The sequence below is a fragment of the Mustela lutreola genome, chromosome 3 (assembly GCF_030435805.1).
Source record: "Mustela lutreola isolate mMusLut2 chromosome 3, mMusLut2.pri, whole genome shotgun sequence".
Classification (NCBI taxonomy): Eukaryota; Metazoa; Chordata; class Mammalia; order Carnivora; family Mustelidae; genus Mustela; species Mustela lutreola.
In genome coordinates this window covers 67778590-67794752 of record NC_081292.1, presented here as the reverse complement: position 1 = coordinate 67794752, position 16163 = coordinate 67778590, and the positions used below count along the sequence as shown (strand labels likewise).

The following is a 16163-nucleotide window of genomic DNA, read 5'->3' as shown; positions in this document are numbered from 1 at the left end:
TCACAGAGAGAGAGAGAGAGATCACAAGCAGGCAGAGAGGCAGGCAGAGAGAAGGGGAAGCAGGCTCACTGCTGAGCAGAGAGCCCGATGCAGGACCCGATCCCAGGACCCTGAGATCATGACCCAAGCCGAAGGCAGAGGCCTAACCCACTGAGCCACCGAGGCGCCCCCATACTTAGCCATTACATATTTTAACTCCCAACGTAATTTTGGGTTTTCTCAGCTCTATACCAACTTACTCTCTTTCCTACCCTCTCTTTTTTCGAAACACTTCACAGGAAAACCCAGAGGCTTTGATGGTGTGTTTTATGGCAGCAATCCCAGGAACATAAAAACCTCACAAACCTTGTATCGTGTGTCACCTTTCCACCTAATCCGTATTTCAGCTGCCACCGTGTAATACAGACTGGTCTTGTCAGGCAAGGTTTACCTTCCATCCAGCCGCTCTGCCAACTAGTCTCATATCGGGTTCTATTTAAACCTTTTCCTGGATTACTAAAACAGCTTGCTATCATAGAAGAAAAAAGTTAAAACTAATTGAATAGGTTGCTTCAGTAGGGACATACACTATACATTCTAGTCTCTTTTTGAACAATACAGAGAAAGGCGGCTTAGACTCAACATGATGCGTTTGGGATAATGACTTACGCCACATCTGTTTGTCAAGGGCTTCACTTCCTGGCAGTGAATGTGTTCGACCAGAACAGCTGAAGGGCTGGAGAGCTACAGGTCTGGGGGCTCTCACTGCTGCCCTGCCTGAGGCCAGCACCCCTAGCTCTTCCACACTGATGTCTCTAAAGATTTCATGTATCAATTACTAATTGTGTCCAGATTTCCACCCCTTGGCAACCTCCTTTCCCCTTCACCAACATCATTATTACCTACAGAGTAAATACTGTTTTCTGAGAGTCTTTATGTTCTTAGTTCTGTCTGACTAGTTCTGCAATATTTACTTAGAAGAACCCGCCCTGCCCTTTGGCAATGCGGCCCAAAATAAGAAGTTTTATAGCTATAGAAAGGAAATACTTCCTTCCCTTGCCACACATAATCCCTTTTTGTAATTTTCCTCCTTTGGGGCAATGTTGGAGCTTTTCTATCTCTATGTCCTTGCCTCATAAGGTGTTTGCAAGGGGTTGGTGTTCTCCTAAGATGTTGCTGTGAGAAAAGACACTGAACACATATACCTCTAGATGTCAGCAAATTCTAGGCCTTGAAAGTTACATAAGCTGTGCTTTCTCCTACAAGTGCTCCTTCCTCCTCATCCAAACACCAGCCTTCTTTTTCGGTCTCCTCTCTGTGCTTCTTTGCTTGGCTGAGTTCCTTTTCTTCCCACCACACCAGGGGCGAGCAGCCCATTGCAAATGTGAAAGCCAGCTCAGCCTCAGCCAACTTCTCTACAGAGGACCTCGGGGTTCTGCAGGCTGGCCTGGTCCATCTGTGTTCCGTGGGGTTGGTCGCTGGGCTGGCCTCCATGTGGAGGCACAGCAGTGCTCTTGTCCTTGGTGGTAGGGAAGCAGCAGGTTATATATTCAGCTATCTTGTGACTGAATGACACCCTCTCTCTCTCTACAGTCAGCACTTTGTGTCTTCTAGGAGCTGACACCCGCACTGCCAGGATCCCAGATGCTGGGCCTATTTTGGCAGACACACTCCGGAAATTCTTATTCGATCTGGATGTTGATGATGGCCTAGCTGCCATTGGTTACTCCAAGGCCGATATCCCTGCATTAGTGAAAGGAACGCTGCCCCAGGTAAGAGATGTAGCGTGTCCTCAATCCCTTCCGAAAAGCACAAAGCTGCTGGGAAAACATGGTCCATTTGGGGTGTCTTGGGGGAAAGGAAAACCCAGAGGTCCTCCAGCAGCTTTCAGGTCCCCTCCACACCAGACAGTAGCTCTTCTCTTCCCCTGTAGGAAGAGGCCAGGCTCCCCCACCTTTATATTCTTCCATAAAACTGGCTTTTTTTGAGCTTTTATGATATAACTGTAAGTATCTTTTTTAAAAACTCAAGGCAAAAGCAATCACATTTGTCTTGAGGTATGGCAAAATTTCCCTTTTTACCAGTTCTGCTCTTTTAAAAGTCTTCTATAAAACCACCTAAGCTGTTCCAAAAGGACCACTAATATTATTTTATATTATAAACATTATAAATTCCTACTATTTTGTGGAAAAATAGGCATAGCTTTTAAATCAATATTATTACAAAATCACTTTTTAATGTATCTGGGAGAGTCTATTTTATACACATATATACCTATCTGTGTCACTTTAGGTCTTATTTAAATGTTGCTTAAGAATTTAAACTGAGCTGCCAACCTTGATTAGGTAGAATCTAATAGATGTAGAGATTCCCCTCTAAGTTTCTTTTTTTTTTTTTATTTTTTTTTTTTTAAAGATTTTATTTATTTATTTGACAGACAGAGATCACAAGTAGGCAGAGAGGCAGGCAGAGAGAGAGGAGAAAGGAGGAAGCAGGCTCCTCATTGAGCAGAGAGCCCGATGCGGGGCTCGATCCCAGGACCCTGGGATCATGACCTGAGCTGAAGGCAGAGGCTTTAATCCACTGAGCCACCCAGGCGCCCCTCCCCTCTAAGTTTCTTATGCAGAGAATTTACCTTCCCATTGCACCTCTCTCACATTTTGATCAGATACCCTTGTGCTGTATCAGAATCTAATAGGCTAAGACCCCGTTCACTGTAACTCACCATAAAATAGAGCCAGAGCCACAAGCTCTCGGGTTTTGGACCACACCATGCTCACCGTGCCCAGAGTACTCATTTAGTCCCCCTGTCTAAAATGGGAAAGACATGGATCACTTAAACACTGTAAGGATACGAGGGCAAGGCACTTCTACCCAAAGTTAAGGCAAACACGGATCTATTGCTGACTCTGAAACAGAGTTAACAACTAGACTATCCACCCTGCACAGACTCCTGCTTACTGTGAGTGCTTTTCCCTCATCCCACTCTAGTTAAACACAGGCCTCACACTAGCTTCTTCTCCACTTGGCAACTGCTTAGAATCCTGAAGACCTCACCACTCACATAAGTTGATACTAGTACAGACTGGGTCAACAGACTTACATGTCCTAGGAGGTAGGTAGGCAATAACAATGAACAAAGTAATTTAAAGCAGCAGGGAGTGATGGGACTTCGGTGAACTGGGAAGTTCCCAATCCATCTTATTGCATGAGTGCCTTTTCAGCTACAATGCATTATCCGCCCCCCCACCGCCGCCCCAGAAATTCAGGTCCCCACGCTGAGTTTGAAATTTCCAAAAAAAAAAAAATCCAATTGGTTGAATTTCTAATTTCCAACAAAAATCAACACTATGGATGTTTGTATTGTATTCCCTGATTACCCACTGTACAAATCAAACATGGCCCATGGGCCAGGATTCCAAAAGTTCCCTGACTTAGACCACAGCTGCATCTAAAAATATAAATGAGGAGCACCTGGGCAGCTCAGTCGTTAAGAGTCTGCCTTCAGCTCAGGTCATGATCCCAGGCTCCTGGGATCGAGCCCAGCATTGGGCTCCCTGCTTGGCGGGAAGCCTGCTTTTCTCTCTCCCTCTCCCCCTGCTGGTGTTCCCTCTCACATGGTGTCCCTCTCTGTCAAATAAATAAATAAAATCTTTAAAAATAAATAAAGTAAAATAAAATATAAATAAATGAGAAAAAGAAACGTCTCTAAGTGTAGCTGAGCACTTAGGCTAACTCACAAATGCTTAGTTCTAAGCAACAGTCCAAGAGACTAAATAGCCAAAAGATATGATCAACACAGTTATTTTATCCAAACCTACTAGACTGTGAATTCCAGGAGTACAGAGACATGTTTTGCTCACCCATCCTCAACTGCAACAAGCCCAGGCTAGGAAATGTGTCTAATGGACACATACCTGCAGCCCTCTCTCTTCCAAAGTCTTCTGTGCAGATGAACATAATAGCTGGATGGTGTTAACTTTTTCAGAAGTTTCCTTACACTTAATGGGGCCCACCTAATGACAAAAAGCCATGAAAGCCTGAGACCAAGTGATCGCCACAGTTTTGACATCGCCTTTGGCTCTGACAGCACGGTTCCAGTGATAGTGTCCGTTCTGCAGGAGGGGTTCGGGAAAGTTCTGCTGCCTCAGGAGTGTGTGTTTGTCAACCTGCAGGGATGGTAGCTGTGATTTTCGGCTAAAACTGTGTGATATTCTTGGCTATTTCATTGCTAGTGGCAACGCATCTTCCAGCCATTGGCACATGCTGGCAAGTGTTTGCTGTTTAAATTCTACTGCACTCAGTCTTTTACTTTCAGACACTGTTCCAGAAAGCAACAGATCCAGATTAACATTTGAGACCATCCGCTAACACAGCGAGCTAATTAGTTATCATATTGAATGCCTCAGGGCATGTATCATACAGGGGGAAATCACAGAGAGCAAACCCTTAATTAGACAAAACTAATTTCTTAGTTTCACAAAAGATGCAAGGTAAACTGGATCTTTTGCATACAAGTCCTGTCTGTAGAGGAGGCCAGGATCTCCTCACGCCGTATTCAAGAGGCAGCCCCAACACAAATGCTGCCTTTTCCATCACGTGTCTGCGATGGGGAGAGACGTAATTTTAATAGACTAGCACTAGTTCCATTTTGGAGTCCATGGAGTTGAGTCCGTGTTTCCGTATACGGAGAGGGCAGAGGATTCACAGGACTTCCGGAGGGATCTCCACCATAAGCCTGTTTTGCAGATGAAGAATGATTATGGGGTTTTTTTTTGTTTGGTGTTTTTGGCAGCGGTGAACATTTTACAGGAACACTATGGCAACTTTAGAGTTTTACACCCGCAGCAGGCTAATCTTCATTTATTAGTATCTACAGGATTTAAGGTCATGAGAGGAAAAGACTGGTTGCTGCGAAGAATATTGCCAGAAAGATTATTTACATAGTCAACATTTGATAAAGCTTCTTTTATGTTCAGCAAGGAGGGATCGGTTTTCTCTGGAGGGAACAAGCAGGCCAGTATTCTTGACCAAACACCACATCCCATACTGGTGGCAGCAAACAGCAGCCCTGTGTACGGAGGCTTCCAACCGCCATAGCCAGGCTGCAAGGGGAGCAGGCAAGAATAAATTAATCTTCCAAGTGGGGTTTCTGAAACCTCTGGAAAAAAACATTTACATTTCAAATCAAAACATTTCATTTCTGAGGAGAGCTGTCTACCAAAATGAGCACTTCCACTCCCTGGCTGACAGGCCAGCCGAAATGTTATTTTATGAATGTGCTAAAAGCAGTAGTGAGGATTTATTTCAGTGCCCATGTTAATCAGTTGTCCTTCGGTCTTACACATCTATAAATAATAGCGCATTGCTGAACACATCTTAATTTCAGGGAGTTTAGCTTTTATATGGCCTAGAGGATAGGAGTGGGGAGAGATCACAAACTTTATGTCCTCATCCAACCTATCGCGGGGTAGTAGATATGTGAGGGAGAAACTCAGATCAGTTTGGCCTCGAGTACTTCTGAGACTCCTCAACTTCACCAAAGATGAACAGGATCGTGTTAAGGGCCTCTGAGCTCAGAGAAGATTCTTGTTATAAACAGAACAGTGTGGCAGGAATTGTCAGCCATAGCCAATGCTGAACTTCAGTCCTCGACTCTGCCGCCAACACAGATGTATGCCACCATGAACAAGTCTCTGCCTTGCTCTGGATTTTCAAAATTCTTTAGAGTCTCTGAAGATCTGCTGCAGAGTAAATATTTACTTTGGCTTTACCCGTACTCACCAGCATGTCCCGCCATCCTTCTCCCATCTGTCCATCCATCCTTCTGAATTATTTTTTTAATCATGGTAAAATATACTTAACATAAAACTTACTATTCCAACCATTTTTAAGTGTACAGTTCAGTGCCACTAAGTACACTTAGTGTTGAGCAACTATCACTACTATGCATTTTCATAACTTTTTAATCATTTCGAATAGAAGCTCTACTTTATTGCTTAACGGTGAAATAATAACTCTCCTCTCCCAGCCCCTGGTAAACTCTATTCTATCCTTTGTCTCTGTGAATGTATCTATTGCAGTTACCTCATATAAGAGGAATCAAACATTTGCCCTTTTGTGTCTGCAAAATGTTTTCACTTAGCGTCAATCTTTGATGTGTCTGAATTTCATTCCTTATTGTGGCTGAGTAATATTCCATTGCATGGATATGCCACCTGTTGCTTATCCCTTCATCTGCAGAAGGACACTTGAGTTGTTTCCACCCTCTGGCTATTGTAAATAGGGATACAATGAACACTGGTGTACAAATATGTTTTAGTCCCTGCTTTCAGTTCATTTGATTATATACCTAAATAAAATTATAGGATCATAGTGTAATTCTCTTATCTTTTTGAGGAACAGCGAAACTGTTTTCCATAGAGGCTGCATCATTTTACATTCCCATCAACAATGCATGAGGGTTCCAATTTCTCCACATCTTCACCAAGATTTCTTATTTTCCATTTTTTGCACAACTGTCCTGATGATGGGAAGTGAGAACTCATTGTGGTTTTGAATTGCATTTTTCTAATGACTAAAGATGTTGAACATCTTTTATGTGCCTACTGGCTATATATCTTCATTCAAGAAATATCTAGTCAAGTCTTTTGCCTAATTTCTAGCTGGTTTGTTTGGGAATTTCTGCTGTTGAGTTGTAGTAATTATTTATATATTCTAGCTATTAACCCCTTATCAGATCTATAATTTGCTAATACTTTGCTCATTGAGTTGTCTTTTCAACCCTTGAGAGTGTCGTTTGATGCATAAAAGTTTTAAATTTTGATGTAGTCCAATTTACCTACTTTTTTAAATTGCCTGTGCTTTTGGTGTCATATCCAAGAAATTATTGCCAATCTAACATGAAATTTTCCTGTTTTAGTTTTAGTTTTTAGAGTTTTAGTTTTTAGTTAGAGTTTTAATTTTAGCTCTTAGATTTAAGTCTTTACATTTAGGCCTAATTTTTGAGTTAATTTTTTAATACATCCTATTTTCATTCTTCCTTTTACCTTAAAAATACTTACTGAGGTCCTACTATATACCATGCATTGAATGGGATACAGGAAGGAAGAAAATGAAATCTTTTCATTCCCTCAAGGAGCTTACATTCTAGTGACAGACAGACAGACAACGGGCATCTAATCAAATATACAAATAAGATAAAAATGAAATCATTTCAGATAATGATTAGTGGTATGAAGGGAAACCTGGGTAATGGGATAGTGATTTCACCTGGGACAGTGTGGCAGGAACTCCGGCAAGGGTGGTCACAGAGGTTTCTGACTAGAGGTGAAGGCAGCCATGTTAAGATCTAGGAGAAGAGATGTGGGAGAAGCGCTCCAGGCAAAGGGAAAAGGACCTGAGACAGGGTGAAGATGAGCATTTTTGTGGGACTGAGAGGGATGGTGGGATTAACTGAGATGAACTGTTGGGAGAATAATCAGCACTGAGGTGAGCAGCAAGGCAGGAACAGAGTGGCATTGGAGGCCATGGTCTTGTCATTGCAACGGGAAGCCCCAAGAGAGCATTTAAGCAAGTAATGATATGAACAAATTTATACTGGAGGGAAGTTATCACTCTGGCCTGTATGGAAATTGCCTTAAAGGGGAGAGAGTAGAGCAAACGTGGAAACAGACTTTTGGAGGCTGGAGTCAGGATGACTGAGACTTGGGTGTGGTGGAACAGGAGGTGATAAGTGGTCATATTGGGGATTGACTTTGGAGGTAGATCTGACAAATTTGCTGGTGGATTAGAGAAGGGAAAAAGGAATCAAGAGGACTCCTAGGTTTCTCCCTGAGTGACTGGGTGTCACTGCTGTGATGAGAAAAATGGGAGGCAGGTGGAGTCAGTTCTGTCTTGATGTGAATTTTGAGATGCCGATATCCCCCCTCCCACCATTTTCATTAATTCGAGAAAGAACTGTCAAGCACTCTAACAGGCACTGGGCACGAAGAGTGGGCACAGCCCTGCCCTCATGGAGTTGCCTCACCTACCAGCTTTGCTCCCACACAAGTACTTATCCTAAGAAAACAAACCAAGAGACCCAAGAGAATGGAACCCAAACTCTGGCATATACCTTAATTTCATTTAGGCCCAGAAATTTGGACACAGGTTAGTCATTATGGTATCTTTTAATCTTCTGTCCCACTGGGATTAAGGAGACCCTGCTGGGGGTATACATTGCAAGAGGGTGTGCCATCTTTGCTGATTTTACTCCCTAACAGGAGAAATTGAGCAAGTCCCTGAATTTATTTAGGAAGGTAGAAATAAAATCTTAGTTCATATTAAAAAGGAGTCACTTATTGTCCGCAGTCTGAAAGATGATGTCCTAATGAAGTCTTTTTGAATATACTTTGAGTCCAAGCAAAATACTTTGACTTTAAAGTGAAGGACAACCCGGTTCTATTTCCTTGGCAGCACCTGCTGTGCCTGGGACAGTGGTTTCTGCACAGAGACCCTCCCCTGGCCAAGGCTGCTGTCCAGTTCCAGTGGAGTTTGGTCAGTATTGCATTGTACCCGAAGTTCATTAGGTTTTGTACTTTGGGCAGAAGGCTACTGGCTTCTGAACATAAGGCAAAAGCAATGGCTTTTGAAAGCTTTGTGGGAAAGTGGAGTCACTTGATAAACTTCTGAGTTGGGGGACCAGCCAGCATGAAGCAAACAAGAAACAGGATTTTTAAAGATAGGACCATTCTCAAGTTTCTTACTGCCAAGTTAACTTACATAACCTAGTAGCTTTAACAAACTATCTTTTCAAAGATATCCATGCTATCCTTTTTGCTTCCTATTTCAGGAAAGGGTCACCAAGCTTGCACCACGCCCTCAGTCAGAAGAGGATCTGTCTGCTCTGTTTGAAGCTTCAATGAAACTATATTAATTTTCATTCTCACTGAAAGAATTACCACTGGCCATCACAGTCCTAACAATAGAAGCCAAGCTAGCCAGAACGGTCTTTTCAACTCCACATAAAACATACCTGTTGCCAGTCTGGATGTGATACAAACTTATCCTGCAAAAGATTCCCTGTGCTCAAAGTCAAGCTACTTCCATAAAACGGTGGGAAAATGATCACTATGTCGGGCCTTGGGCTAGACTTTAAGGATCCATGTTCCTGCCCCAAACCCCACAGATTGCCACTGCTCTATTTACCAAGTGGGCAAAAACTCAGTATCTATCAAAAACATAAATGTACATGTCCTATGCCCAGTAACCCCAGTCTAGAAATTTATCCTCTAGAAATACTAGCACAAGCATGTTAAGAAGTAGGTCAAGGATGTTTCTGGCAGCACATTTCCTAATAAAAAATATGAAAGAACCTTAATAGTATAGAGATAAATCACAGTATATTAAATAATGGAATGCTATAGTGCTATCAGTAAGAATGAGATAAATCTATTGGAAAAATGCCTGTGATATACCACTAAACTGGAAAAAAGCAGAACAATTATATCTTTGCATGGTCTGACTTTTACTCACTAAATTATATATAAATATATGTCTAGAGAGACAGAAAAGGAGACATGTCAAAATATTAAAAATTATCACTGGAGAAATGGAATTTGGGGTACAGAGAATTGAAAAAATAGTCACTTTGTTTTGTACTTCCTGTTTTTATTTCATCAACTTCTATATTGTTTGGCTATGTTACAACAGGCACATTTTCTGATTTTAAAGAAATAAAGGGGCAGCAGAACAGAAAAATTATACCTCATTGTTTTAGGTCAGATTCATCTTAATTTATAAAAGTACTAGTAACTAATATTTAAGGATTAAAACAGACCCAAAGAGGTAAAATATTAAAGACTGATCCTCAAATAAATTGTTCCTTTGAGAAAAACACTAACATCCTACATGGTAATTCCCTCTTTGAAAAGATATGTTTGGTGCTCAGAATAAATTAATTCAAAAGCAAGCAGTGTTGCAGTTTATAGACTTCAGCCTTGCAAGTAGAATCTAAGGATGGTCGTCTGCCTGCTATCCCCAGCCTCCAGAAACTTCTACAGCTCATTTCTCCTCATAAAGGTTCCTACACTGATGTTTTTTGCCTGCACCAGCTTTGGCAATCTGGATCTCGGTGTACTTGGGATTTAGTCATGTTTTAAACTGAATTAAAGTTTTAATCGAATAAGTTATGTATATATAATAACATCAGGACTTTTAAAAATGCAAGAGAAGTGCATTACTTGCCTTCAGCCTGGCCAGGCCCACTTTATCTGTATAAAGTTATTTCCTTAAGATCTTTTAAATAACACTGAGATAATGTTGATAGGTTTCTCTAACTAGAAACATAAAATATGGTCAGTACCAAAAACTGGTAATACAGATATAAACACAAAAAGAAAGTATTTGTTCATATTGTACCATCCAGAAGACAGCCACTGTTAAAAATTTGGTTTATGTTTATTATATGCATGAATGTATTTTTGACTTAGAAATGATATTATTAGGGTATAGTTTTAATTCCTACAGAACACTCAAATCATTTATACCAAGTGGCCAAAAGGCAAGCATAGGACAGTACCAACAGAATTTCAGTTATACCTTGCAGACCATAACTAGCTAAAATTCCCTCCAGCGTTTCATGAGTATCATGGGTTTTGAAGGCAGAAGCTGTGTGACTGAAAGTACAGCTAAACTCTCTGGTCATCTGAGATCCTTCAGGAAACTTGAGTAAAAGTTGTTAAGGTCTCAAAACAGCTTTGGCCCAGCAAAAACATGTATGCGTCTCTCCATCAACCCACCCTCCCAAAAAAGTCCAGTCAAGATCTAGAACCCTTACATTCTACAAGGTGATCACTAGAATGACATTAGGTTAGGGGTCAAGGGCTGTGGGCTCCACTCTAGTCCCTTGGTCTGTCTTGAGTTTTACTCAAGAGACCAAGGCCTCTTCCAGCTTGAAGATGCTATGCCTAGATTTTATGTATCCCATAGTCCTTACTGTGTGATTTTGAGTTTGGGAAATGTAAAATAATTTGAGACACAAAGATGCATTCTCGATCTCAAATGTTCGATGCCTTTACTACCAGTAGCCAGATGTCTAAATGTGACTCACCAGGAGGAGTGTTTGGTATTCATACCGATGATGACTCTGTAGAGGAAGGATTTAAAGGTCAGGCATGAAGAAACAGATTTAGGAAGACTTCATGTTTTCTATCTTAATACCCATCATGTTGGTCCTTACAATTTCAGAATATGGAAAAGAGGTGCTTCTTGACTAACCAGCTATTAAAAGAGTGTGAGAGAAGAAATTCAGCCCATTTCTTTAAACCAAACACTTTGATATTTCTGAGACAACAAATATATTTTTCTAAGTCAAATCCTAGTTCTTATTACCGTTAAAAGATGAAAAAGTACTTAGGGGTTATAGCTCCATTTGTATGGATTAATTTATTTGCTACGGCAAGAAAAATTAGAATAATATTCAAAAGTGTATAATATCACTTTCACAAAAATACATTTGGTGGAATTTTCACTTAAAATACATGTGTATCCCTAACTTGTTTTATGATATAGAATACTGATTTGTTTCAAGCACATCAAGTTTATGATTTTTGTCAAGTGCCACAATAAACAGCCTATTCGTTTTGTAGTCCTCTCACTTCTCCGCGCACCAGGACGGCTGTGCTGGGCTTGGCATTTCTGCATAGCTGTGGACACAGCTGTGGGGTGTTTTCCAGTGGTCAGTGAAGTCAGTCTACTTTTGTAAAATACAGACAAGTACAGTATCAAAATAGAAAGCAAAACTTGCTTTCCTGGCCTTTTAACCCTGAGAAAGATTAATGGTTGTTTGGATTAGAAACTGTACCCTAATGAGGGACTGTTGCCTCCAGGGAGTGGGTCTGAGAAAGGGGACTGTTCACCTCTGGGTCAACACTGCACATACTGCCCTGTCTCTGATGACCAGCAACCCCAAGCCGAGACAGCTGCCCAGGCCCTCCATCAAAACGCCTGACCCTCAGGGAGCTGTAGCGGAGGCTGGCCCACATCCCTGCCATCACCATCACAATGGTGACAAACCAGACAAACCCTGGTCTGCCCAGGGTAGTCTCCAGGGATGAGCTGCAGTTTGAATGGGCAGAAATTGCTTCTTGAAGCCCTACGTTCAATTACCAGCAGCTGGGGGTGGGAGGGTCTAGTTTCTGTTGCTATTATTCCACTGTCTTTCCAACTACCCCACAACTCTTAGAATAAATGCATACCCCCTGCAAGTTGCAGTAACTGTTCGTGATTTTTGTCCCATGTGAAATCCCTCATGAAGCTCCGTGCAGAACGGCCAACTTTAAAGTAACCCTACTTCATTCTTTCTGGCTTTAAGTACTGGCTTTTTAATTTGGGTATTTTTAATTGGTTTTCCAATTTATAAAATTGGAAGACTGATTAAAATAATCATGAGCGAAAAAGAGAAAATAACTACCATCATGCCATTACCCAAACACAGCTGCTATCATTTGATATACTTCCTTTCCATCTTTTTCATTTGGGTGGTGCAATTTCCAGCTCATTTGCCTTAAGGCATGACATTTTAAGTACTTTCTACGTTGCTACATAATCTTCATAATTATTCTTTTTAAAGGTACACAATGTTTTCTTGAATAGAAATTTAAACACATCATTGTTATAGGGCATCGACTGCTTCCAAATTTTGACCCCTACTAGTGACATAGCAATGAATAATGTGTATATGGCTTTTAAAAAAAATCATATTCTAAATTAACTTAAGTTAACCCCAAATTGAATTTTTATATTAAAAGTATGAACATTTTTATGACTTTTGATTCATACTACCAACTTGCTTATACTCCACTATTGTCTTATCTTTGTGTCCCCTCTCCTTTAATCCTCTCTTCAAAATACATAGTATAAGCCAGTAAGAAATGAAACTGAACTCACATGGATGACCAGGGCTAGGCTATTTGTGCAGACCTGCAAGAGTCACCTGTGGTTTTTTTCTTTTATATCAGTGTATCTTAACAGTTCACATGAACACAGATTAAAATTTTCAAATAAAATTATGAGACTTTAGTGTTACTTAATCCAAACTGTAGATCACCAAGACCACTTTTACCACTTTTTTTCCTTCTGGAACCTTCCACACGACCCTAAACCCGTGGGCTTGTGTTATTCATTGCCCCCCGTTTTCCTGGCCAAAAACAAACAAAAACGCACAGGGACATTATAAATATCCTTTTCTATAAGGCTGTTCTAGAACCATCCAGGCCTATGTGCAAGAAGTGCTGCACTGGGAGAACATAACCAACAACCATCTCCACCAAGATCCCTCCCACGGGTCTAAGTTGCCCCTTTAATCAAAAAGCTCTCAGATCTTTGCAATTATCCACATTGGTCCCATGTGGCTTTGGCAAAATTTACCGGAGACCAACGTGAACCATATACCAAGCATTGCATCGGAGAAAAGAATGTTTGTGAGGCAACATACAAACGGAAAGAGGTCCAAAGAGTACCACCAGCCTGGAGTGGCCACCTGAGTAAAGACAGGCTAATTTTCATTCATTTTCTACATCTCCTTTAACTCCTATATACTCAGTACACAGCTCAGCACCTTAACAAAATATTTTCCCAAAGGAGGAAGGAGATCATGTATTTGGGAAGAGGAAGATTGGGGTTCTGCAGGTAGCGGTGATGAGGGGGCGGCAAGGAAATGATTACAGGAACATGACATTTAGGGTTTTTTTAGTAATATTTAACCAAACTAGGGTCACTTTATAAATATAAATATCAACTCTTAGGAAATGTGGAGGCCAATTTACTAGGGTATATACTACAGCTGGCAACAATAATAAACTAAAAACAGTAACAGTTTCATTATAACAGTTTCAAATAAGAGTCATTTACTGGGTCCTCAACCTGTGCAGTCTCTCGATCAAGGAGTTGCCCACTATGACAGAGGCATTACTGTGTCCTTTTTGCACAAATGAGGAAATGAAGTTTAAAACAGAACAAAAAAATAACCAAAACAAACAAAAACCAACTTCACACAGCTAGTAAGGGATAGGACTAGCACTCAATCCCAAGGTCATCCTGACCCTGCATTCCCAGCCACCAAACTCCCTACCTTCCAAGTGCCTTCTGTTGTCTGAGAGCTTCTTGAATTGCATTTAAACACTGTACACTCCTGTGTACAACGCAATACCTTGAACACAGTAGGGGACCCATAAGCATTTGCAGAATAGAGGATCTTATTTCATTAAAAGATGAAAAAGGAGGGACGCCTGGGTGGCTCAGTTGGTTGGACAACTGCCTTTGGCTCAGGTCATGATCCCGGAGTCCCAGGATCGAGTCCCGCATCAGGCTCCCAGCTCCACGGGGAGTTTGCTTCGCTCTCTGACCTTATCCTCGCTCATGCTCTCTCTCACTGTCTCTCTCAAATAAATAAATAAAATCTTAAAAAAAAAAAAAAAAAGGTGAAAAGGAGAAGAAAAACAAAAGAAAGTCCTGCAAACCTTTGACACGTCAGAGAAAAGTGGAGCTGGCCATGCGGAGGTCACACAGAAGGGTACTGGGGGTGAATCCCAGCCCTGCTTCTTACTGAGTAACCTAGGGTAAAGACTTAGATTTTCTGAGCACAAACAACCTCATAAGGTTGTTATAAACATCAATAGGAAGTAATGCATGCGAAATGTCTACAACAGTGGCTGGCCCACAGTCCTTGCTCAGTAAATGTTACTTCTCTTCTCTTTCCTGAATGCTAGATCCACAGGAAGACTTTCACCCCAGCAGCTGACTAGCAGATGACTACAGTGACATCAGCTGTACACTAAGGGCTTCCAAACTTCCCTCAGAACAAGAAGTACCTGGGATGCTAGTTAAAGATATAGGTCAGTCCTTTCCTCCTACCCTGGAGAAATTCAAATCCTGTCAACCTGGGTTGGAACCCAGGAGGCAGCTGTTAAGTCAATTTGGTTTAGGAAAGTTAAACAGCACCTGGGCCTGTCTGGTGGCTTCTTGGCATAGATGGTGGTAGAAACAGAGCAGTAGTCTCATCCTTCAACGTGCATCAGAAGCTTCTGGAGAGCTTAGTAAAATACAGGTTGCTGGGCCTGGTCCCCAGGGTTTCTGATTCATTAAATCCAGGTGGGAAGTGAGAATCTGCATTTCTAACTGGTTCACAGGTGATGCTGCTGATCAAGGAACCACACCTTGAGTGGATGGCAATTTTCTCACATTTCAAACTTACCTGGCTCAGATTTCAGCTGGAATTAGTTCTACATCGCATGTGGTAAGGCAATGAGCCCCTGAGGAGGGTCAGGACAACACCAGAAACTTACCGCAGGACTCCTCCACCAGACTGGGAGACCACGGCCTGAGTGCTGTCCTGCCTCTTCCCCACCATGACTGGCTTGCCCTGCAAGCTCCTGCTTCGCATATCCACCTTATTTTCAGGCTAAGACCTTTCATGGATGTGCCCATCAAAACCTGAACAGAAAGAAGATGCTTGCTTACGACTCTAGCCTTGATGGTATTTGCTTCAACCACCAGGAGACTATTAAAAAGTACATGAAGTAACTGTACACCAAGTTTCATTTCAGTATAATTGGTAGAAAGAATTTAAGACTCCCAGCTATGAGGTTTCCAGACTGATAAAACCGCTCTAATTTGTTTAAATAAGAAAGTATCTGGGTGCCTGGGTAGCTCAGTCTATTAAACGTTTGCCTTCAGCTCAGGTCATGATCCCAGGGGCCCCCGCTCAGTGGGGAACCTGCTTCTCCCTCTCCCTCTGCCCCTGCTTGTGCTCTCTTGCCCTCTCTGACAAATAAATAAATAAAATCTTAGAAAGAGAAAGAGAGAGGAAGGGAGAGAAAGACAAGACAGACTAGGGGTGCCTGAGTAGCTCAGTCAGTTAAGTGTCCAACTCTGGATCTCAGCCCAAGTCCTGATCGCTGGGCCTTGAGTTCAAGCCCCATTCCGGGAGCCCACCTAAAATTAAAAAAAATAAAAAATAAAAAAAATAAATAAAATCCTCCTTGTTATATTTCTATTTTTAAAGGTATGTTGTGGAAAGTTTCCAATTTAACGTGAAAAGGGATGTAGAAAGATTGAATACAAACTGAGAAGTGCTTGTAATTATTGGTAAAGTAGGTCCTTGGATATAAATCAAACTAACTGTGCTTCAAGAGCGAAAGTGC

At 41.5% G+C, this 16163-nt stretch overlaps 1 protein-coding gene across 4 annotated transcripts in view; it reads left to right on the top strand.

Moving 5' to 3' along the window:
• Window positions 1–15543, top strand: part of ADHFE1 (alcohol dehydrogenase iron containing 1) — a 39445-nt gene extending 23902 nt beyond the window's left edge. For 3 of the 4 annotated variants that reach the window (XM_059166320.1, XM_059166323.1, XM_059166322.1), the window contains 2 exons: window positions 1594–1751; window positions 15150–15543. In XM_059166320.1, coding sequence (XP_059022303.1) covers window positions 1594–1751; window positions 15150–15260 — 269 coding nt within the window. In that variant the 3' untranslated portion in view covers window positions 15261–15543. Of the gene's footprint in view, window positions 1–1593; window positions 1752–8812; window positions 11605–15149 lie in introns of those variants that run through there. The other variant, XM_059166321.1, reaches the window with a different exon arrangement.
• The last annotated feature ends 620 nt before the right edge of the window (window positions 15544–16163 follow it).